A 25,722-nucleotide genomic window follows, 5' to 3' on the forward strand; every position below is an offset into this window, starting at 1 on the left:
TCAAGATTCATAGTACTGGATTTAGGACAACTCTCAAGCAAATTAACACATACTAATAATGTTCTTAAACAGTTAGGTTTGTAAGAGTAAAACCACTGGTTCTCGCAGTGTCACATGACTGGGATGTACTTATCACGGTATGAGGTACTAACGGTCCCATCTCCTGAAATGGATTTTTATGAATACTAACCTGAGGAGCTGGAAGCAGCACCAGGAGAAAAAGTCTTGTTGTTGCGAAGGGCAGATTGATTTCGTGCACAGCCTGGACTCCTGGTGCTGATGGCAATCACCTTACCCGGAGGAGTCAGTGATTGCTCCTCTTGAGCAGGCTTTATAGGTGATGTGGCAACAGAGCTCATCTCGGGCATCTAAAAACGTATGCACATTAAATGAATATTGTGTACTCTTACAGCAAACATACTGTTAAACTCACTCTACTTAGGAAGCTTTAAAAAAGAAATCTGACATACTACAATATCTTGAAGTGCTCTAACCAATACCTCTGTGTGTGCATAGTGGGCAGCTGAAATTCCCTTCCTGTGCATTTAGCAGTGTTAAATGTCATCAGTTCACTACCATTAATTTATGTTATGATCAGGCTAACACTCAACAAGCCACACACAGTGGTTTTAATTCAGTGCAAAATGGATTTTCATAAACTCTTAACCATCCAGAGGGCTTCTCTGTTTGGAAGTATACCCAGACAAAAATATTTTGCTCTTCATTCTAACCAAGTAGAGACCAACAGTTTTGAAGTTTTCTCCATCCCTTCTCCTATTTCATACTGTAATACAGCAATAACAAGAGGCATGTGGCAAGCTGTTTTACTAGTTTTCCAGGCGTAGCAAGTTATTTCAATGAAGTTGTTTAAATGCTTTTTTAGAAAATACTCCCTTTTTAAGGAATCTGTATGCAACCACAGGCATAAAATTACCACCCACACTTGAGTGCAATGCAATTTGCTACAATTTGGTTTATGCTGGTCATCTTCATTTAAAGGAATGAACCACAGCACAGTTGGCCATTTGGCTTTGTTATGTATTATCTTGAGAAAATAGCAGGGATCTAGACAATCAATCCTTCCTCTGTTAAAAGTACCCTGTGGCAAAAATATTATGGTTCCTATCATCATTTGATGAAATGCAGAGGATTTAACAGACAAGACTTTCAGATAGTCTACAGTACTTTCAATTAGGCTGTAAATATCATCTGCACCTCTTCAATATGTATCAGTCTGACAATATTCACTGCTGCAAGATGAGTTTTGAAGCACAGTGAGTATAAAATGGGTTTTGACAAATAAAAGCTTACATTACTTGTTTTTATTTGAATGTACAATATGTTATCTATCTGAAAGAGCTCCTTTATTTTTCAGCAGCACTACACTACTTTAAGACGCTAAGAGTGCTGAAGTGACAGGAAGACACTTGAAAAGTAACTGTTGGGGTTTTTTACCTCTCCTACCCCCCTCCCCCCAAGTCTAAGGAGATGTCCTTCTTTCTAGTTTGTGATTGTTGAATCATGTCATCCCTGGCTGTCACTGTGTTACCAGAAGTAAAAGTAGATGCCAAAAGAGGAGACACTGTCACAGATCTGTGAGATGTCAGACCAAACGTCTTCACAGTTCAAACAAAGTCTATATCTGGAGCTGTATCTGAGCAAAGATGGTTTTAAATTTATAAGAGCCTACATTCTATGTCTATAAAATCAGGATCAAAAGGAGCTTCAAGGAGGGTTAAGTCTGCACCAATAAAGAAAGATCAAAGAACTATGTGTGTTTGGGAACAGTGATACATTTGCATCCTATGCTGGAGTATGATGCAAATTGTATCTTTAACTCATTGTATCTCCATCCCAGGCATACAGTCAGATCTGTCGAATTCAGTGTCTTTTTGGTCTTTAAAAGGATGTTTTACTAAATTTCTACTGGTTGCACTAGGTGGAAATGGCTGCCCAGGTATCACAGGGGCAGATCTTAAACACTGGTTACAACGCACAAGAAGGAAAGCAAGTTCATTCCCAGTTATCTGCCTAAGGAAGAAGATATTTTTCTGGGCCTGCTAAACAACTATCCTAGAGTGAGGGAACTTTTATGAAAATCACTGTGGCAGGTGTAGTTATATTGGCTATGCTATCCCAAAGAAATAAATTCTTTTTACACACTTAATGTAACTTGAACTACATAAACACTGGAAATTAAGGGTTGTGTTTTCATGTGGAATATTGATGTCACCTAGGTTCCCTTTGTCATCCAGGCTCCATTTCCCACAAAAGGTTGGACCAGATCATCTTCCAAGGTCCCTTCCAACCTGGGCTGCTCTATGGTTCTGTGAACCTCAGACAGAATAGAAGACATCTGCCTAACCTAACCTCATCACTGACCTCTTCAGTAGTCACATTAAATGTTCACTGTAATACCACTGAGACTCTCAGCGAAATAGAAACTAAAAGGTAGTGTAAAAAAGCAAATCAATATATTGGGGAAAAGTCCACTCTGTAGCAAGCTGGGTTGTGTTGTTTGTTTGGGGTTTTTTTTTTAAACACAAGAATCCCCAAGATAACAAGGCTGGTCATTGATTTATCAAGAAAATATGACTGGGCAATTATTCCCCAGATCAAGTAAGAGTTTAGCATCTGGAGCATGAACAATAGACACTTACTGGTTTGGGATTGACTTCAGTAGAGATGAGTTTTAAAAGGCAGTTTAGGAGTCTCTGCTTGTGAAAGGTGGTACATGAGGAAACAGCAGTTGACTCAGGTGTTTGCTCCCTAGCATCCTGGGTTTCTGGCTCCAGGACAGCCAACCAGTCATATTCCAGCTGCAGCTTGTTCGGTTTGCCCATCATGAGGTAGACTTCAGCCAGCGTAAGGCTCTCGGAAGTTCGTAGACTCCATCCTTCTTCTCTAACCTGTTGAGAGAGCCGGCTCGGGTCATCCTTGAGAGACTTTGTACTAGATTGTCCCTGAGGTGGAGGTGGAAATGAGGAGCCCAGCTTCTCTTGAGACTCCTCCATTACTGCATCTGTTATATCCTTGGTATTAGCGTCAAGCTGCTGGCCCTGGCTGTGGCTAGCCTGAGTTTCATATCTGGATGGGCCACTGCCAGGTGAAGCCACACCACCTCTTTGTAGCTGTGAACAGGAGTCAGATGTCTCCATGCTCCTTCCGCTTGGAAAAGCCACAGGAGAAGTTTCACCAGCTGCTGGAGTAGAGTCTTTCCCATGCAGTTTGTCTGTGCAAGAACATTTCTCTGGGACGATCAGGTCCTGACAGGACTTCATGTACCGTGGAAATGGATCAAGCAGAGAGAGTTCCTCCACATCAGGGATCTTACTGCACGCACAAGCCGTGCTGCATGATGGTAGCACAGTTGCTAGGTCACTAGCCAGGGCCTCCCTGCCCTCCACACAGAAGGCCACTGAACTCAGCTTTTCGTGGTTCCCTCCTGGATCTTGAAGTCCAGAAGGTGTTTTTTGGAGAGAATTAGTGATGCCAAGATTTGAGGCTGTTCCTTCCACCAGGCCAGGCTCTGGGGCACCATCTTCAGTGCTTGCAGAAACTTCTGCTGTGGGCTGAGAGGTTCTGCTTGACTCTGTAGTGCTCTCTGCCCTTCCAACACCCTTACCTTCTGTTCCTCGCATGTATTTTAGCTGTCCCCTAGCTGTCCCCTGACCACTCTGTATGCCTAGGATTTGTGCAGGGGGAAGTAAGTGAGAGTCTTTTGTGTTCTGTTTGCATTTGCCAGTTTCCTGCCAATGCACTGTGCAGAAAGCCTTGGAGTGGACCACTCTGGCTACCCCAGGCAACGGAGTGAGTGTACAGTTCTCTCCTGGAAAGAGATGGAGCATCACTTTCTCCTCTGAGAAGCTGCCTCTTGTTTCTGAGTCTCTGGAGTCTTGAAGCTGCCTTTCTTCTAGTGTTTTACGCTACAAAACATGTGTCAAAGAATAGAACAATCATCTGCCCCTTCCAAATAAGCACCTAGTAGCCTATTTTGTAAGTTTGAAAAACAAGCAAAAAACCAAACAGTAGCTGATCAAGGACATGTTCTCTATTCAACACAGATATGAAGACTCTATGATCAGAAATTAAGTCCTTTTGTGGTGATAAGGACTACAATGAAGACCTGTTACAATCACAAACTAAATATCTGTTCCAGACAAAATTATTTATCTCTTCTTCATACATCATCATAATTATAAAAAACCCAACCAACTAATAAACCCTAACAAAATCAAGTAAAAAACTCCAATGTCACTGCATAGCAAAACAGACTCCCCTTTCTGTGCAGTAACTTCCATCTTACATGTTTTGACATCCTTCTAAGCTTTAAGTGCTACGCTGATATTCCTCCCAGACTCATAAATTGAAAAGAAAAGCCTGAATTAAAGGACTAAGAACAGGATACAGCATATTAGCCAGCAGGAGAACAGAATGGCTGTTAACTCACAAATTGTTTTACTCCATGGATCAAAGTTCAGAGGTGGGGCTATCTCTAACGTTGTATGGCTCAGACAGCAAAGAGATATGTAACAGGTAGCAGCAGCTACCTAGACAAGGAGCTTTAGCCTTTATTTGGTGAAACTGCATAAAACAAGTGGAAAGATCTGTCCTTAATCTCTTTGCAGAAACTGGAAACAAAATAGTCACAGTTATTATCCAGGCTACTATGGTGGTCACTCATCTATAATGAAAGAGACTAACCTCACTAAGGAGATGAAATAAGGGGAGGGAGCTTCATTTACTACTAACTAGCTTTTCAGGGGATTACAGTAGAGAAGAGTTGAGGTAAAAGCAGAGTATTATGGGATTTCCCATGGAAGGCTCCACTAGTGATGCCGAGATGCTGACCTCTACCTCTACCACTGGTAAATTCAAGGGAGAACCACACTTCCGATGCACAAATGAACTTAGAACTGGAAGGGAATTGCTCCCAGGACACAGCATACAGAACAGACTAAGCAGAAAAAGGATACAATACGCACTTCATGGAGAGCCCACTTCTGCTTCAGGAACTCAATGAGGCTGGAGACCTTCCGATGTAACTCCACAATCATCCTGTATGCAAGATAAACAAAGCAAGGAACAGAGAAAAAAATGTCAGCAGAACTTCAAATCACAGCCGTGATTTTAGAATGGGAATTAAGTGAAGAAACTGGCATTCTTTAATGCAAGCACAGGCAACACACCTACCACTCCCAAGCTCTAAGAAAAAATCCAAGAAAAACAAAAATACGTGTTAACCAGCAACTTTAAAATGTAGATAACTCACAACTGAGAAAGATCTAAAAGCCTAGCAGATAAATCTGATTGTCATGACTCAAGATACTAGTCTCTCCAGATGGAAGAAGATAGGAAAAGATGGCAAGATTCAGCTAAACTGCAAAAGTGCAGACAAAGCACAAAGTGATCTTGAAGTACAGAAAGAAAGAGAAAAAAACCCCAACATGTACTTTTTGCTCTTAAATCATTTTACAAAATAAACCTAATGCTAAAAGTCTTCATTCTGCTCTCTGCATGATCTCTGGTCATTACACTGAAGTACACTCTTTGAAAGAACAATCAATGGCACAGAGGCCTCGTGTTTTCTGCCCTGAGTTTTGGACTATATGTAAGTACTAGGATGAACAGCCATGGATGACACTGAAACAACAGCACCAACTACATTTTGCAGGGAGGAGATTAAGCTATAAATTCCTCCTTTCTGCTATTATCACTGTGTTGCAGTTGAAATGTTCAGAGTCTTGGCGCAGGCAACTCTGCCCATTGTTTTACTTCCCTCCCCTCGGCCTCTGTCTCATGGTACATTCAATACAAATTTTGGTAGAACTAGTGCTTCATTATCTCCATTTACTTGCACTCTCCTCTGACAACTGGGTGTACATGGCACAAAACATATTCATCTCCAACTCTAGTAGCTCCTATTGTTACTCAAATTAAAAGAGATAAAGAACAATGGTAATCTAATTTTCAAGTCTGGTATCTCACGGTTACAACAATCATGTACTCTGGATGGACAAAGCCTTCAGAATAAGTACATTTAGGCAAACTGTATTATCAGAGATAAACTGCACAGTTGGCAGAGAATCCTGAAGAGAGAAGACGATGCTCATTTATCTCCCTATTCTAGTCTGAGCACCACTATCAGTTCTTCATTTACCTAAGCCGTGGATTCTGGGCAAGACTCTGTACTCGAGCCCATGCATGATTATTTCGTGGCTGCAACTCCACAGGGACTTTGAGAGGAAGACGTACTGGCTTCTGGTCCTCTTCATCACTAACACCTGAAGAGAGATGAAGTACAAAGGGCATGGGTCGAAGTAAGGACAACTCAGAACACTACATGGTCAGTTACATGAATAAAAGCATCACAGGCATTAGCATCATCTACAGACAACTGAGGCAGCTCAGGTCCACTGGTGGAGCCTGCTTCCTTAGATTACCTCCTGTTCCAATATGGTTTTTTTTTTCCCTTGGACACTGCAGTGATACTGGAGCTTCCAGTTGAACAAGCAGTGTCAAAATCAGGTGGCTGGAAACTTTGAACAAGTACAGTATTTCAGACCTTTAGATTGCACTGATTCTGTTTATTGGGGGGAAGGAAGAGGACCAAAAAAAACCCCAAACAAACCACACCACACACACACAAAAAAAGCCTCAAATGCTCAATGCCAAACAATATACTACTGCTTATTCAATGGCATAAGGGACTAAACTTCACATACATTGAAAGCATAACTGGTAAAGCAGTAGTGATATTGTCCAGCGTGGCTATTTCCTTTTCAATTTAGCTAGTGACATACTCCAAGACATAGAGAGCTGGGTGGGTCCTAAAGTGATTTATACAAGCAAACAGGATAAGTAAAACAATAGGGACATATCTGTGCCCAACACAAATGCGAAATAGCACAAATTCCCCTGCCAGTGATGTACACATCAAAACAGACCTACTCTCTCTCGTATTCTGCCGACCATCTGTTAAAATGCTTTCAAGTTCCAGCATCTCTTACTTACCATCTGGATCACAGAGTTTCTTCAAAGCCCTGCACATCGGAGCTTTGATACGAAGGTTTCTGCCTTTGTAACGAACCGTTGTAGCCCTGAATACATTGAAAGAGAAGTATTTACAGGCACCATTAGCAAAAGTTTGTGAATACTTACCTATTAGGGACACAGAGTCAAATACAATCATGGCTATAGGCATGAACAAAGAAATGCACGGTCTTGCAGTGCAAATTCACAAGAGCATTCAATCTTTTCTATCACTTTACATTTCATTATAGAAATGCTATTCTTGTGACCCTCCTCTTCCAGACTTTCATGAAACACTGGGCTGTCCACTTGGAGACAGACTGCTATTTTATAAAGCAGAACAGAATTATGTTACTTCAGTTTAAGAGTACCCTCAGAGACAGCTTCATAAAAGACAAGTGGTTTTGCTTTTCTCTCCTCTTTATACTCCTAACTCTTAATTATGGGAAGAAAAAATCTAAAGTTTTTGAAGAGTCTTCCATTCTGGAATATCAACACCACATCAGTTGCAGAAATGAGGTCTAACAGCTTGTGCAGATCCTAAACAAAGTAACTTTTACAGCATGATTTCACTGGCTTTTAGCTTCAATACCACATTAACAGCTATAAAGATCCCTAAAAGCAAGAGGCCATTTTTGTTTTCACACAGTAGAACTATTTGATTTCTTCACTCAGACAACCCTGTTTTCTTTCAAGAGACTTAAAAGGCAGGCATTGAGACCAACAAAGTTACTGATTGCAGTATTTATTACCTAATACTTCAAGCAATAAGGATCAGCTGGCATAGAAGCAGCAGTATTGAACACAAGTCCTTGCAAGTAAAATGAAAGAAATTATGGAGAATACTCCTACACCAGGATCTCATTTTCTCCTATACTGTAAGGAAGACAACATCAGGCAGAAAAAGCACTTGTTTGCTAAGAGGGAAATTTGCAGAAGGGCAGCAGAAGTGAAGCCAGACCTGAGAAAGGGTCGATAAAGTGAGCAGTTCAAAAGTTTCAGTTACTAAACTGTGAACTTCTACAGATTTAGAATATCCCAGGGCTGGAAGGGCAGATCTCCTCAATTTGCACTGAGCTACCAAAAACTAGAGGGAATATGTTAGATCTCACTCTTTCTAACCATCTCTGACACAGAAGTAGTGACAACTCAACTAATGAAAAGAGAAGGCTCTCGAGTACTGTACTATAGAGAAACTATCAACAGTACTAAAACGAAAATAAAAAAGTCCCAAGAGCTATTGCCTGGTTTTAAATAGTGCTTCCTATTTCCACATCTGCAACAGCAGAAACTATAGCTGCTCTAACAGAAGCGTTGTTGTTACCTCTCCTCTTTCAACTTAACTTGAATTGTTTGAAGACAGTAGGCCCCTCCAAGTGCAACAGTTAATCTCTGCCAGTGGAAAGACCCTTAGAGGAGAACAGTAACACCTGTGAATAGCTAATCAATGACATGAAAGGTGGAACTTTCTCCTGGTCACTCCACTGGACACCTTAGCCTTAATGCTTGAAGCTCAGTAGCCTCCTGTCATTATATTGAAGTGCAGATTTGATTTTATCAGAAAAATCGCATTTTTTAGAAAATAGATCTTCTGAAAATAAGTTTAATCTTATGCAGCTAGCATCCTGTTGCTTTTTTTGTGTAAATAAACCGAGTTTCAATATAAGTGAGAATAAGATCAGTATGAATCAACCCAAACTCACTTATGTCAAGTTAACAGGGACTGCACTGTGTAAAGACAGGAACCTTGACTACAAATCCTTCTGCTCTCAAGTTCAGCTGGTCAGGGTTTGGACAACTTCTCTCTCAGGTCTGAATCTTTAGGTGGAGAACCTCTGATTTTCTTCATGAGCCCAAACGTTGGTCTCATCCAGCAGCCAGAAATATCAGCCTAGTGTAAAAGTGTGTGGTACAAAACCAGAAGGATTTGGCAGAAGGTACGGTTTTTTTTGTCCAGTGCTTATCATTATTTCCTCCAAGAACAGTATCTGAAAAGACATCTTAGGACAAGAAGTCTTCAACTTCTACTACAGCTCCTAGAAATCTCTCTTCCCATTACATATTTTTACACTGAAGTAGCACATCCCTCACAATTCACCACAAATACCTTTTGCCTTTAACTATAGGGATTCAATGAAAGCTATGTTTATTACCACTAACGCTGTCTGTCACAGCACTGTAAGTGATTTTACAAAGCTCATGCTGAGATGATAGGATGCACAAATGCACCCAACCACTAGAAAATGCAAAGTCTGGGAACGTGATAGAAAGGTTGCACAGAAAGCAATGCTGCTGCATGAATATGCCAAAATGACTGTCGTCTTTGTTCTTGCAAGCAGTTAATTACAGCATTACAGCAATCAGAACTTCTGCAATGAATTCCTTACTTAGTGAAGACATGCCTGGATGTTCTCTCCTGTTCTAGGGGAAAACACAGTTTCGTAATAGCCTCATACAAAAATCCAGTAAAGCCCGTGAAAATAAATCCAGTAATTCAGTGCATCTCAAAACAGGTTATTAATTTGCAAATTTACACTACTTTAGAACAGCAAATTCTTTTGACTACTTGTACGAGCTGAGACTCTCCTTCTGCATCTTGATTTCTTGCAACACCTTCTTCTTAAATGTGCCCTTGAAGTAGCTGCATGCAAGTGAAGATTCAGAAATAGCATTATTATTATTATTATTATTATTGTAACTGTGACAGTGTAAGGGAGAAGGGGTTTGTGGGGAGACATTATTTCTTCTTAGATTAACTTCTATGACTATATAAAACAGACAAATGCTTTGTGGAAATTGTTCCATCACATGACTTGAAGGTGACTGAAAGAAGGGCCTGCATGCTCAAAAGGCTGTTTGATCCACCTAAAACAGCTCAGCTAATTTGATCAAGAAGCAAGAAAAGCACTGCTGTTCATTTTTCATATTTTCTATTTCTCTTAAAGAGCCTAACTAGTTGGTCATAAAGCATTTATTATCGAGTCAGGCTTCCTCGCAGTTGTTCCTGATGAATTTTTCTACCATCTGCTCAGCTACACCTTGGGTTACAGATACTCACTATCCGTTACCACCACAGAGCAGCTCACAAAAAACAGATCAGCATGATAAGCTCCTGGCTGCATTTGTAGCTGTGCTTAAAGGGCAGAGAGGGGAAAAAAACCCCACCCACCCAAATCTAGGATAAAAGCCAGAAAATAGGTGAAAAACTTAAGTATATTACAGAAAATATTAACAAATACAAAAATCTAGGAGAAAAATCATATTGGAGGAAAAAGACACAAATGCAAAACTGCTGACAGCCCTAGAAGAGCAGGAACTACTGTATTTCCCCAAGTACTGAGTGAGAATGTCAGTTTAGAAGTTAGCCAGCAAAGTATACTGTCCAGTAAATGAAGGAACACACAGCACACACAAATTTGACATAACAATGTTAAAAACTTCACAATGAAGTTTTTGACCTGGCACTACAGCACTCTTCCATGACTACAGCAATCGATACTTTTCTTTTCATTGTTCCCTAAAACATGTTTTAGAAGTAGCATCCCAGTTCTCTACATTCAGGTGTTCTGCTTGGAGAGTCAGGAATAATTGCCCTAATTCCCTTTTCCATAAAATATGATGTGCTTCAAGCAATCTTGTGAAAGTCTGATAAGAAGTTATTCTTTAAACCAAAATAGAATTAGATATATTTAGAGACTATAGTTTCTTAATTGAAATCCATGGCTGGGAGGCTGGAAAAAGAATAGTTCTACTAATTTAAAAAGAAAAGCACAGTAAAAAAGAAAACAGCATGCAACAGAACTACTCTTAGCTTAAAAATACTCATCTCCTCCTCTTCTCTTACCTAGACTGTGGATGTTTCAAATGCTGAAAATGGTAAATCTTAAAAAAATTCTTCTACTGAATATGCATTAAGAACTACTAGTATAACTTGACACCAAGAGCCTATTTTGCCTACTTCAAATGATTGGGTTTGTATACAATTTTTTAAAGATGAATTGCTATTTTATTATCAAGATTTTTAAGGAGTTACAAATTCCCCCTCAGTATGCCAAACAGCTTTTACAAGGCAATCAAAAGCAATGAATGATCACTCCCACTCCACACAAGGAACACCCAGGAACTGAACCAGACAGATCAATCAATACCTGTTAAAAGTTTCTGTCTTTAACAGTCTTTCTTATTCCTGATACTAAGAGCCTCTCAGCTTGGGGGGCAAAACCATATGCTAACAGACACCAAGTAGTACTGCGTTTTAACTGTTGCATACTTACAGTAGTTCTCTAATTACATGTTTGTTGTGTTGGTGATTTTTTTTTTAACTCATCCACAAATCCTACAGATTTCCAAAGGTACCCAAAAAATATTGATATTTCCTCAAACATAGTTTTTTATTAAATGTAAGGACTGTCGCAAAGCCTAAGTTAAATAAAAATGTTTCACTCCTAAAAATGAAACAAAACAAAGAAGCTTTGGTTTAAGTTTATTTAAATGGTTTTCTGAGCAGTTCTGATATACTTCCACAAACCTTTGTTTCTTGTTATACATCCTAATCACACAATCCAGCGACATATTGTTGCCGTAATAAAAAACTAGCAGCAGAGGACTGGACAGAAAGTGATTCAGATTCCCTATAATTTCTAAGGGAGCTTTGTTTTCATAGTTGTCCTGCTTAGTGATTCTGAAAACTTTTTTTAAGCAGCTCATGTGGGCCACTGTTGACATGAGTATGCTAAACTACTCAGACCAGCTACAAAAACTCAGAGAATTCTTATCTTCTCCTTGCATTTATAAATATCTAAACTTTGATCTATTTTCTAAAAGATCCCCAATTCATTAAACTACAACTGTAACAAAGGCTATTGTCTAGCCTGATTTTACATGTTACTGCAATTCTGAAGACAAGTAGAGCCATATAGCAATGAATGGCCTTAATTTCAATGACAAAACAGGGATATTTCTCAAAAGATTTTGCCATTACTTGGAATAGCCAACTGATTAAGTTTTCAGGCACTATTTAGTATGTGTGACCCGGGTTATAACCTCAACTAGGACAATTTTAAATATGGTTTTCTTATAAGCACCTCACAGGTTCATTTGTTTCTCCATACACTATGTAATTATTACAGAAAGCCAGAAATTATGTGTAACAAACAAAATAAGCACTGAATCAGAATGTGTAACTCCAGGGTCTAGAGTTATCCTGTAAATTAATTGCCAGGTAGGTCCTCACAATCTTAGCTGACCTTTCTTACCAATTAAATAAGGCATACGTACTTCAGAAGATCAGAATAATGCATGTTCACATTCCCTATTTTTAATCACTTTGGATTCACTTTCACTCAAGACTCTCAACGTTGTGACAAGCCCTACAAAGCACACTGAACTCAGAGGAAAAGAAGTATCACATTTGAAAGAAACATGTTAGGAAATGAAAAAAGTAACTGCTGAAAAGTAGAGAGGGGGATCACAGAATTGTAACATCACTGAGGAAGATGAAAACTTTAATCTAGTGAGATATAGGCAGTGTGCTTGCTTGTGTGAAATATGAGGCTGTCCTGCACGTGCAGGGGATTAATTCAGATGGTGTCAAGGTGGTAACAAAGGCAAAAATGTGAACACTGTTTCCCTGCACAGTTTGCTCTTCTTCAACTGACATGGTTTAGCTACCAAATGGCATAAGAGATGCAGGAGAAAAATGGACGCAAAGATGTGTCTTCCACCTGGGAGACAAAAAGCCTATACAAGAGCAACTATTTTTGAACTGGCTAAGAATGTTAATATTATTATGTACAATCTAGCTTTTCGTTAGAAGATTAGCATTAATATTTTCAATTGCAAAGACTCCTGTTTTCAAAACGGTTTGTTACAAGACTGCCTTTTATAGAATACACACCTAGACTTCATAGAAATCATGAGCCTTCATTAACAATTAATTAGAAGAGTCTCGTTTATTATGGTTTAGTCTATTTGGATGACACAGTATTAGAAAAGCTCTCCAGCACAAGACCAAAATAACTGCCTATAACCTGAACTCTATAGATATTCAGGACACTAGGGAAAAAAAGACTCATCTCAGGCCTATTTTAACTAATAACTCCAAATGAAAGAAGTAATTTGCTTTAAGAATAATATCATTATATGAAAAAAATAACCGCTAAGGTTTTGTTAATTGTACAAAACCCAAATCAAACGGCAATTCCTCTTCTAATTTCAAACTTCACGTTAACAAAGGAATGAACAAGTGATTTCATAAATAATCACATTCAAGACCTGCAACACAACAGCACACCGCACAAAGTGCTTTCTCCAAGGAAATGAAAGGTGATAAACTGTAAGGCACTTATCTGGAAACTCAAGTTTGTGAACAACAGAAAGATGCAGCAGTAAGTTTTATTTTATGTAAGGTGAAGTCAAGAAGTCAGCAGCTGCGGAGTGGGCAAACTCTCCCTCTTGTTTACAATAAAGTTTACTACACTGATAACGTGTCTGCTACAGTGAAGCACCCTAAAAGCAAAAATGCCTGAAGTAAAAAAGGCATCTGTAACAGACAGAAAATAACACTGATGTGAAATGGCTTTTAAAGACATGATTAGGGTAGACCAATGCCTGCTGAGTGATGATCACACTCCTTAAAGTAATATCCTTTGAAAGAAATTGCACTTTAGAATACACAAATTCTAAAAGCAGGAATACTTCAGAAAATTTTACATACAAATGTATCAGGTATTCCCTCATTTCTAATAGCACAGAAACTTTTAACCCCTTCTGTATTTTAAAAGTACATTGCTAATACTGAACCCCCAAAACCCCATAATTCTTTCTTGAAGTGAAATAGAATAATCGTTCTTAAAGTCAAATAGATACAGAAGCAAATGGAGGGCTGAGGCCTATGAAGTGTTGTTTCAGGTCTGGAAGTCTGGACTCGTGAGCACCGCTGGGAGAAATGTTTGAAGATGAACCCTCACTACAAGAAAAACACTGAAGTGTTGGAGCGTGTCCAAAGAGCAATGAAGCTGGTGAAAGGAGCACAAGTCTTGTGAGGAGCTGCTGGGGGAACTGAGGGTGTTTAGTCTGAAGAAAGGAGCCTGAGGGCAGACCTTATGGCGCTCTACAGCTACCTGAAAGGAGGTTGTAGCGAGGTGGGGGTTGGTCTCTTCTCCCAGGTAACAAGCAACAGGACAAGAGGAAACGGCCTCAAGTTGCATCAATATTGAATATTAGGAAAACATTCTCCACCAAAAGTGTTATCAAGCATTGGAACAGGCTACCCAGGGAAGTGGTTGTGTCAGCATCCCTGGAGGTATTTAAGGATGTGGTGCTTAGGGACATGGTTTAGTGGTGGGGTTGGCAGTGTTAGGGTAAGGGTTGGAGCCAATGATCTTAAAGGTCTTTTCCAACCTAAATGATTCTCTGTTCCCTATAGTCAATCAACACAGTTGTAACGTCACAACTTCTGTAAAGAATTCTCATTTCGTTACCTTATTTTCTTCACCCATCATTTCCTATTAATGATATTGAATGGCTTCATGGAAAAGGGGAGAAAAAGCACATACAAAACTAAGAATGGAAAATGTCAAAATGCTGTTCAAAAAAAGTACAAAATGCTCCCTAGACTCTGTGTGACCAACAATCAAGTTGCTGAATAGCCCAGTTTAAGAGTTTCAGGAATAAATTCTCACTTACCCAGCTTGAATGAGCTCATTCAGTTTAGCTGCATTCTTGTCATCCATACCTTTACATGAAACAGAATAAGACAGTGAATTAGGATCTAAAGTGATAGAATCATGATTTTCTACATGTCCTGTTCACTTTTCAAAGCTGTTACATTTTATTCTCACATAGCATTAATGTGCATAAATGTACTGTAACATAGCCTTTATGAAAAGTTTCTATTTTCACAATGTACAAGCTTTACACCCTTGCCATGACAATTATATTTCACTCATGGATTAAATGACCCTAGTTTAGGTGCTACAGTCATCTTGCATTGCTGGGCATTAATCTGACACTGCAGTATTAAAAAAAAAAAGCTTCCTCATCTTCCTTCTCAATCTCTGTTGCTAAGGCAGCACAGCATAATGAAAGCATCAAGCCCTCACAGCCCTGAATGCAATAAAAAAAGTAAATAAAAATAATAAAATGCACATTTAACCCACACTTTTCCTCTATGCATTATACAGCACATATTTAAATTGACATTATGATAACTTGATTTATATTCCCTATAACAGTTAGGCCCAGATCTATTTACTGAACAATTAATCTCCCTCTGGCAATGCTGAAAGTATTCCTGACATGCTTTCGGGTCTCAATAGCTCTATGTAAGTCATCTCGATCTTTGGGAAGATGGGACTGGGTGAATATCACAAGAGAAATTAAAAAAAACAAAAACAAAACAAAACAAAAACATTAAAAAAAAACACAAGAGAAAGAAACTACTTTCACCAGCTGCAGAGCAGACCTCTCATCAACTGGGTGTAGAGGCTTGAAGCTTAAGCCCATTTGGTCTTGGAGACTAGAATCTTCCAAGTGACAGTGGGTAAAATACGTAACCAAGTACCAAAGTTATAAAAAGACAGAAGCACAAAGTATGCATGCATTGCCATGGTGACTGTGTGAAACCTTACTCCCAGTCATAGCAAGGAGGGTCTGTTGATGCTTTTAAGACAAGATGTGGATATAGGGAAGAAACACTAACACTGATTTCCACTGACAATGCAATCTCTGCACCTTCTTTGTCATGAAACAGTTCAAAATTGCTTCTCCAAGATGAATTAACACACTGGAGATCTTTGAACAAACAGAATAAAGTCAGTATGAACATTCACAGCAGTCCCGTTCATGACACATTACAATAAATCCCAGTTGAGGAACTAATATAGTAAATAAAAAAATCTGCCAAAATAAGGAATTGTACATATCTACTCATTACATTTTTCTTGCCTTTTTCACTTTGCAGCTAGTATGACTTTACAAAGAAGTGAAAGTATTTTGATGATTTTTTCATGTCTCAAACTAAAAACACATGTAGAAGATGCACTCTGATACAACACTGACTCTGCAAAAAGCTTGGGGACAAAGGAAAAAAATACACAGGTAAAAAGGTGTATGTGCCTGAACTAGAACATGCAGTGCAAGCTCCTCTGCCCATTCTCCAAGTTAGCAACATCAGAGCTCTTTCTAGTCCAGAAGTCATAAAGACCACGGGAACCATCTCCTGGGCTGCATCAAAAGCAGCATCGCCAGCAAGTTGAGAAAGCGGATTCTCCCCCTCTGCCCTGCTCTCTTGAGCACCTCTAGCGCTGTGTCCACCTCTGGGGGCACCAACATCAGAAGGACACGGACCTGCTCGAGAGGGGCCAGAGGAGGCCACGAAGACGCTCAGGGGGCTGGAGCACCCCCTGTGAGGACAGGCTGAGAGAGTTGGGGGGGTTCAGCTGGAGAAGAGAAGGCTCCCGGGAGACCTTAGAGAAACCTCCCAGTGCTTAAAGGGGGCTTAAAAGAAAGATGAGGACAGACTTTTTAGTCGGGCCTGTAGTGACAGGACAAGGGGTAATGGTTTTAAACTAAAAGAGGGGATGTTCAGACTAGATATAAGGAAGAAATTTTTTACAATGAGGGTGGTGAAACACTGGTACAGGTCACCCAGGGTGGTGGTAGATGCCCCATCCCTGGAAACATTCAAGGCCAGGTTGGACAGGCTCTGAGCGACCTGATCTAGTGGAAGATGTCCCTGCTCATGGCAGGGGGGATGGACTAGATGGCCTTTAAAGGTCCCTTCCAACCCGAACCATTCTGTGATTCTATGGACATGATAGTAAGCCTAAGCTCAGATATCTTGCTAATGCAACTAACTGACTCCCAGAAAATGGGGGAGCATTGGTATGGCATATACTCATTTGTCTACACTCATCGTTATGGACAAAACCAGTCTCGAGGATTACAAGATCAGAATGCATCTTGGTTAGCCACTAAAGTTGTTATTTCTGACTATGATTTATAATGATTTTTCATCTTCAGTGTTCAATAACTAAAGATTTAGAGAATGACTTTGAGAAAGGCACCATCCCAGATTTTGATTGCATAGGCAGAAATAATCATGAGTGCAGACGCTATCGTTTACACATTTAATTGCTTAATTTTCAAGAATAATAAAACAGACAGATAACCTAAGATGCATATACATTTACCTGTCATCTGTGGGTATTACGTGCACTGCATTTCACAGATAGCAAAAGCTAAAGAAATCTGTCAGAGAAAAAGGGGACTAATGCAACAAAGAATGTCTTTAAAAATAAAAATACATTTAATGACAAAACGATACCAAAGAGCACTGCAATAGAATATAATGAACACAAATTCTGAGTAACTCAAAGGTGAAACTGTACCAGACATTGCCAACTTCAAGGGTAGACACTTCTGATACCACCATATCAAAATAATTTTAAGTAATTCATACTCACATCCCCCAATCTTTTTCCTTAGTTCCCCATAGCAGATTAAGCCATAAAGCTCCAGGGAGGATTTCTTCAGCCCTTGAGAAAACACTGAAAAGCAGAAAAGGTGTGAGATACAGACTGCAGATACACACACAGAGCTACACTGCAGATACTCATTTCAACGATACGACAAAGTTCTCATTGGAAGGAAGACCAAGTTCTGTTCCAACTAACACTATGAATGTACTTTAGAGATTTAATGCAAATTTCAGATTCTAAAGTTTTATATGAAGAATTGTACAGATTTTATTCCACTTTACAATGGTTTTTTTCTTCTTTCTCATTAACATATGTGATGTAGACATTAATATTGCTAATAGATCTAAATATCTATGACAGCAAAGAAAGATTCACAAATCAGATGAAAATATTTATTCTTGTCTATTCATAAATAATTCAGTTCTCTTTGACTTGAAAAATCATTTAATCAAAATCCAGGCACACATATTTCTACCAATGCTAAAGCCTATCAGACTACTGCACTAGTTTTTAAATTCCTTCAGCTAATGAGATGTCAGACCTCAGAGGTATACAGACAGAACTTTATGTTATGCAGAAAACAGATGAAGTTCCTCTATGACATTTTTTTTTCCTGAAGTTCTTCCATCCTGTGTTTGCTGTAACATTTTGTTTTAAATAAAATACTAATGACTTCATCTTAAAATACTGTTTTATTTTGAAGAAGGAACTCAAAAATACACCTTATGAGAGGTGTTTTAGATGTCTATTTCATAAAGAGATTATACCATACACTATCTTCGCATTCCTTCAGTTTTTTTCTAGTCATACCCATTTCTCATTAATGAGGAGGCTCTGGCCACAAATCACATACATGAATTCACTATCTAAACTTTTCCTTATGTTAAAGAGGGTTGTTTATAGACCAAAAAATTCAACCACCAGGACACTGCCATGACCTATACAGCTTAGAATATAGCAACAGGATAGGAAAGCCTTGGAGACCTTTACTTCACCGACAAGCTAATGGGAGAAGCTGAAAGTCAAAAGAGGTGTCTTAGTAAAATCTGTTCACACTGAAAGAGATTTCTTTAACCCATTATTCAGATGAGGCTACCCAAAAACTGACTTGAATTCTCAAGGAATAGTAGCATCTGATAAAAATCGATTATTAATGATCATATATTACTATTATTGTTACAAAACACCCCTAGCAGTTCATATGACTTCCCATTTCACTCAGCAAGTCAGGGAAGAAGGGAAAAGAATAGCAAGAGGGGAATATGGCACTGAGAATCTTAAATTACTGAATCTTAAGTTACTGAACCAACGATACAATTTCAGGCTCATTTAAAGTGTGAGCAAATATTTCACCATTTATACTTGTATCAGACTATTTATTTATTTCTACCTTCCCCCAAGAAGTGCAAAGTAGTGCTGGAGTCAATTTGCTCGATGAAGTCATGCCGGACTAAGATTTAGGCAGCTTAGAGAGAGAATAGAACATTTCCCTGAAGCTGGCTCCTCCCCAGTATTAATACTAGGATCAGCACTTACTATGGTGTGGTGAATTCATATAAAAGCAATGACACAAATACCGGTTTTTAAGAAGTATTTGTCAAAAAGCATGAACCTCCATATGGCCACACTAATGAAAATAAGACAAGTTCACAGACATCCTGTTCAGTATGTATTTTCTCACCTCCACCTTTCCTACCCTCCATGACGGCACTCAAAGCAGGACTCCAACCCTCATGAGACTGTAAGCTCTACACAAAGCCCATTTCTTTTCATACTAACCATTATCAAAGTCAATGTACTTTGAGATCTTGTGCCAGGTGCGATAGTAGAAGTGGCGAACCTGTTCCTTATTCTTCACCATGCTTGCTGGCTTGCCCTTCTTCTTGTACTTCAGGGCAATGTTGTTCTGGATAGCTTCAAAGTCCTTCCCATGCTGAAAAACAAATGAAATAAATCCAAATACTCTAAACCAAACTTATATCTTGTCATACAACCACTCAAACAACATGAGAGACTTTGGGGTTCTCTGTGGGAAACTAGATTTCAGTGGTCATAAACAAATTCTTGGGTATCAGAATTCAACACTGTAAGAATGACAGTGGTTTATTTTATATAAAATGAATTACAGATGCCAAATAAATTACTTTCCAATTTCTTGAATTGTTTCAAAATAAAAAATAAGTTGCTAGCAAACTTTTAAAAACCCACCAAAGTTTACTAAGAAATTTGCTAAGTAGCAGAATTGAAAATCCAGACCTTCTCACTTTGCTTTCTTTACTTTCCTCTGCATTTTCCTACCTCTCCCTCCTACCTCCATTTCTGATTAAGGTGAATGAGAAGCCTATTATATTTAACAGAATCACTTTTATTTACAGTAAATTTCAGGTTCCAGTTATGAGGAGTACAAAATTTGTTTCAAATAATGAAGGAAAATACTACATTTAAAAAAACCTCAAACCACAACTTTTTACAGAAAACACGGTTTTACACTGTAGGTCATTCAGAAGTTCATTCTCAGTGTAAAAATAAAAATGAGACACTTAAGTGTCCTTTTAAAACTAGTCAATTCCTATAAAACCTTTGGCGTTCAAAAGAAGAAAGTTTAATTTTATATACCTTATCACTGAACTCCTGCTACCACAACATTTCTTAGTATTCAAAAAACTCAGAACTGATTTAAATACAAAGTGTGAAAACCTCTTTTGAAAGGTAGTGACACAAAATGAATGGAATTTGAGGACCAGACTGAATCCCAAATCCATTAACACAGAGCACATTTTTGAACTTTTTCCTCAGCATTCAAAAAAATGTTTTCTTTTAGTGATAAAGGGACTTAATAATTACATGATTCCCAGGAATATCACTGCAAATCAGAGGAGTTGAAAAAGGAAAAGTGTCTAAGTGTTCATTTTGTCCACAAAATACATACGCATCAATCATGCCTGCCCCTAAAAAAACATATGTTTTTTAAAAGATGGACACATGCAAAGAAAATCTACCACCACGTCCTTTGTTTTTGCCTTTAGTATGTATTTTTGTAACAGAAGCGCTCTTAAAATAATCATGGGAACAGGACAACCAGGAATACATCATACGACATAAACGATAAGATGATCTAACTTCTCTTAGTCTCTCAGTCCTAGGACTGAACTGGCTCAGAACTTTTCATGGTCAAAGATTAAACACAGTGCCTACAATTCTTATTAGAACAGAACATATTTTTTCTTTGGTGATATTACAGCATAAGTGTGTTGCTTTTGAAAGCTGAGATAGGGACATGAATTATTTATTTCTCATTTGAAACAGAACCGTAATTGAAAAATAATTGAAATGACTATAAACATTTTGTGAATAAAATTCACAAATATGTCCTGTGTATTTCAAGAGAAAAAAAAGCTTGACAGTTTTGAAATGTGGCTTTGATTGACAGCTGGTTTATAGCCAAGTATACAGACACATATACCCAAACAAATGCGTATGTGTATGTATGCATTTTGCTCCTGCAACTCTCAATTAAATCTACCTTCGTTAGGAATATCCAGATACTAAATGAAGCCATCTAAATTTGTTATTTTCCTCTAGGCTTACCTCATACAGTCCCTCGAAGAAAGTATTTTTGTCCTCTGTGCTCCACGATTCCCACTGCCGCCTGACCTTCTTCCCTTCCTCCTTCTCTCCGGCCGAGGCACCCAGGTTCCTTGCTGCTGACTTGGAATTTCCAGCAGGATTGCTGGGAGGAATTCCTGATGTGCCACCAGATGTAGTCCCTCCATTATCTGCTGCTGCAAAAAACCCCATGACCAGAGTGAATATTAAACCAACAGGAAGATTCATGAATAGGGATAAGGAGGAACTCTGAATCTTCTCCTTCTTCACTACTCCTATTCCAAGATATTTCACCTGAAATACAATAGGCAAATAACAAGGTTTGTTTTAGAGAACTAAAATCTCAAAGAGCAAAAAAACAAGGGGAAGGTTTCAAAGGCTTAATTTTGCATTTGCAGAAATAAGACAGATAAGCAGGAATACACCAAAGGAACCTCTAAAAGGCAACACACTCTCTGATGCTTATAAACTGGTGCACTCTGCAGTTGCCCCTTGCAGCTGCGAGGAACATCTGAGCAATGCTGAACACTGATGTGACCAATAAAGCAAACTAATGCCTATGAGAAAATATAATTTCATATCCTTGTCTTTGGTCTTGGTCTTACTGCCACCAAAATAACCGTGGTGAAGAAAGGACTGAAAGATGTCTACTTTTAGTTCATCACATGATAATGGATCAGTATTCTCTAGAATCTGATCCTCAGGATCAAGCACAGCAACTCTGACACTCAGCCCCATCTAGGATATTTCAAGGTATCCCAAGGATGGCAAGTACCAACCCCTTCTCCTTCCCCAAATCCTGGTGTGGCTTTTGGAAAAAGGCACATAAATATAATCGTGATTGTACCTTTGTCAGTTCTCAGCACACCAAAGAACATGGATCAGAAAAAAAAAAAAAAAAAAAAAAAAAAGATCAAAAATGCTAAAATGAGAATAAACCCTGATGGAACTAAGAAAATTTGCTGTTCATGCAAGCAGGGAACAGGGAAGAAAATGGGATGAAGAAACTGCAGGATAGTGAGAGCTACATATAATGCAGTAAGATTCTATTCCCTCACCTTAATTCAGAAGAAAAAGCCTTTTGTTTTTTTTAATCACCTCTGAAACTATTAGTCTTTCAAAGACATTTTAATCAGCAAAAGCATTATCACTAACCTTAAATCTGTGATTTATTCCCAATAGAAATCAACCAAACATCATGCTTGGTTTGACACTAACAGATTATCAGCATGTTAATCCAGAAACCAGGGAGACCTCCCAAAAAGTGCACTTTTTTTTTTTTCATGAAAATGTAACCATTCTCAGTAATTTGCATTTCCAAAATACATTGTCTTCAATTTTGCTAAGAAGTATTATTTAAGATTTGACTGCCTATATCAATGTAGGCTTGTACTTCATAAAACAGAAGCCTTTTAACACTGAACATACATTGCTCATTAAAAAGAACGCTTATTACCATTTTTGTTTTTCCAGTTACTGTCCTTTATGTTTTGTGTTTTTTCTCATGATAAATTGGCTTGCCTTAATTTGCTTATAAATCCAGCTCGTACAATACAGCAGTCACAACCAGTTTCCCAAACTTTTATACTTATTAGCACAGTTCTCTTTCATATTTAGGCTTAAAAAGTTGAGTTACCTTGTAAAATTCAATTATATGAAGCAGTCTGTTTACCTGACAAGGTCAGTGGTTTTATGTGTACATACACATCTTTCTCATTCAAGAACCAGCTTGATAATCCTAATATTATTTTTAAAAATACTGTCAGAAGAATGAACTGTTAGAGGCTTACTATGCTTTAGAGATTTGAAAGACTTGTATGTAAATCATAACTATTCAGTTGCAGTTTGAAAGTAATTCTTTTGGATGACAAAACCGTGTTTCTCCAAAGCCTAAAAAAGCTGTTTGTTCAAGTAACGAAGAACATTTGAAATTAAACCTGGAAGAGAGTAAGATGTGTGAAAGTACATTTTTTTCCTGCAATCAATAAATATTTACTTGATATAAAATACGATACTGTGACCATTAAAAGGTTAATGTTTCTTTCATTTCTAGGAATGATTATTTGATCCTTTTGAAGAAAATTACTGTCACCACAGGGAAGCATGTAAGGCAAAACATGAAAAAGAGTCTGACATCTAGAAGAAAATGCCCTTAAAAAGAACTTCTCCAATAAACAGCGTTTTTTACTTCCTAAAGCCTTCATCAGTCACTGATAAAGTAACTGAAAGTTAAGCAATTTAATTCCAGTATTGTGAAGGTAAATCCTTTTAAAAAAGGGAAACCATAAAAAAACCCTGAGCACTTTAATAGATGGTTGAGAAGAAAACTAACAACTTTAAGACACAGAATTGCTCCTTTATTCTGGAAACATGAGATTGGAATATCACAATTTTCATGGTAAAGAAATGCAAATCTTAATATTTTAAATCCTTGATCGAGAAGGAGGAACTCAAACACGTTAGTTCACATCAATCTCAGTCTACAATCTCCTGTTGCTACCAGCTCCCAAGGCAAAAGCACAGCTACTGGATTCCATTCGAGTTACTATTCTGATCACAGACCTCTAACTTTCTGAGAAATCATTCAGAGGAACAACAAATATGGGGTTTGGGGGTTTTGTTTGTTTGTTGGGTGGTTGGGTTTTGTTGAGGTTTTGGGGGGTTTTTGCTTCACTATATACATACTCAAATAAGTAAAAGCCTGAAGTCAGCTGCCTGAAGTTCAGATCTTACCAAGGATTTTCTAAAGATGGTACAGTACACTTGGTACACAGGAAGTTTTCATTATTGAAAGGCATAAGAAGCAGAAGTATCAGTGAGGACTTTAACTTCTAATAAGACTATATAGTTGGGCGTAGTAAAAGATGAAATTAACAAAAAAGTTGTATTGAGGACGTGCTAAGGACTTCACTGATTCGACTTCTACAAAGCTCATAATTGCTCTTTTGTTCCTTTATATATACTTACTATTCTACAAGACAAACTGTAATCCTGGGAAATTTATAAGTCTTTCTTGTTTTAAAAACAAATAAATTACTATCCAGACAACTGTTTAGAATATCGTATATGACGATCTAAAAATTCTAATATACTGTCACCTCTACAGAGATCTTATATGTTGTTTTATTCTTCCAGGAATAAAGGAGCTCGCTACATCAGCCCTTTGCATGAACCTTCTTACTACTATGCATGGCAATATTTATCATTGCGTTACCACAATCCACCCCAGAGCTTACTGGACCTCAGTAAGAAAGGGCTGCTTATTACTGCAAAACAAATCCAAATACTTGTTTGGGCCATTCTAAACCTTTTATGAACAAATCTAGAGCAGTGATATAAAAGACATCTTCAAGCTTCAGCTCATCACCATTAGATTTTGTTATTATTTCCTCCTGACTTCATTCAGAAAATGGATAAAAACATGGAAATGAGAACACACTAGTTTAAACAGCACATGATGGCAATGTATTTCACATTTGCTTTTACTAATGTGGTCACAACATACAAATGCATATCCTAACCACTCTCGCTTCATGGAAAAAAGCCCCTAAATACACCTTAAAACCTGTGCGCAGCAATCATGTGGCTTATTTATATTTGAGAAGTAAACATTCAGAAATCCTTCTTTTTCAGCAATCTTATACTGGTCTGCTTTCTCTCCCTCAATGAACCTCCCTGCTTTTGAACTCTCATAATAAACTGCCTCCACCCCACTATTCCTTCAAGTTCCTCCTCTGACTTCAAACAAGTTACTTTAAGAATTACTTCCAAGCATTCATACTTCAAATGGTGTGTGTTAGTCGAGGTGTAAACTACGAAACTGGTAATACAATAAAGAGATGACCAACATCTGAGAATAAGATAAAAACAATCCTTGAAAAAAGCAGATTCAGATATTTGTGCAGGAAATCTGATAAACCTCTCAGCAACTCAAAATGGATGGGCTGTTTTCCGTGAAATAGTTTTCAAATTATTTCACTATGCTACTTTCTACGACATTTTTGCCCTAAACTCAAAAGTACAACTCAGTACACAAAAGGCAAGAGACTCTAAAGATGCAATTAAAGATTATATCAGGATAATCCAAAAATTAGCAATACACTTATACATTCTACTAGGCAGAATTTGAGAATTACTATGAACAGTCTTCCCTGAACCATAGTAAGGTAAAGTTGAAAAGTCAGCAGCTGCTGAGTGGGCAAACTCTTCCTACAGCTTACAGTAAAGTTTATCAATAATTTGTCTGCTACAATGAAGCATCCTAAAAGCACAAATGACAAAAATAAAAAGGGATCTGCAACAGTCAGAAAAAAAAATACTATTTTCACACTCTTTTAAAGACATGATTAGGACAAGTTAATGCCTGCTGAATTTGAAAAGAAATTTTTACTGAATACACTCCTTAAGAATAGCCTTTGAAAGAGTTTTCACTTTAGAAAATACAGATTCTAAAAGCAGGACCACTTCAACGAAATTATCAAGATTACATTATTGCATTGTTGAAAGACTATGATAAAACCAAGTTTTTCGTTTCACTGGACCAAGTCTAAGTTTGGTCTAGCCACTCCTGCTGGCCGATGTTAAAATTACCTTTGCAGCTTAT

At 38.1% G+C, this 25,722-nt stretch overlaps 1 protein-coding gene across 3 annotated transcripts in view; it reads right to left on the reverse strand.

Annotated features, from left to right (window-relative positions):
• The window catches only part of CRAMP1 (cramped chromatin regulator homolog 1), a 49,018-nt gene that overhangs the window by 17,872 nt on the left and 5,424 nt on the right, over positions 1 to 25,722 (reverse strand). For 2 of the 3 annotated variants that reach the window (XM_074919132.1, XM_074919130.1), the window contains exons 3-11: positions 21,102 to 21,295; positions 19,293 to 19,446; positions 17,499 to 17,582; positions 14,719 to 14,767; positions 7,015 to 7,100; positions 6,161 to 6,284; positions 4,977 to 5,058; positions 2,661 to 3,926; positions 191 to 368 (exon numbers count right to left, since the gene is read on the reverse strand). In XM_074919132.1, coding sequence (XP_074775233.1) covers positions 191 to 368; positions 2,661 to 3,926; positions 4,977 to 5,058; positions 6,161 to 6,284; positions 7,015 to 7,100; positions 14,719 to 14,767; positions 17,499 to 17,582; positions 19,293 to 19,446; positions 21,102 to 21,295 — 2,217 coding nt within the window. The remainder of the gene's footprint in view (positions 1 to 190; positions 369 to 2,660; positions 3,927 to 4,976; positions 5,059 to 6,160; positions 6,285 to 7,014; positions 7,101 to 14,718; positions 14,768 to 17,498; positions 17,583 to 19,292; positions 19,447 to 21,101; positions 21,296 to 25,722) is intronic. The other variant, XM_074919131.1, reaches the window with a different exon arrangement.

This window comes from Athene noctua, chromosome 15 (genome assembly GCF_965140245.1).
Source record: "Athene noctua chromosome 15, bAthNoc1.hap1.1, whole genome shotgun sequence".
In the NCBI taxonomy this organism is placed as follows: domain Eukaryota; kingdom Metazoa; phylum Chordata; class Aves; order Strigiformes; family Strigidae; genus Athene; species Athene noctua.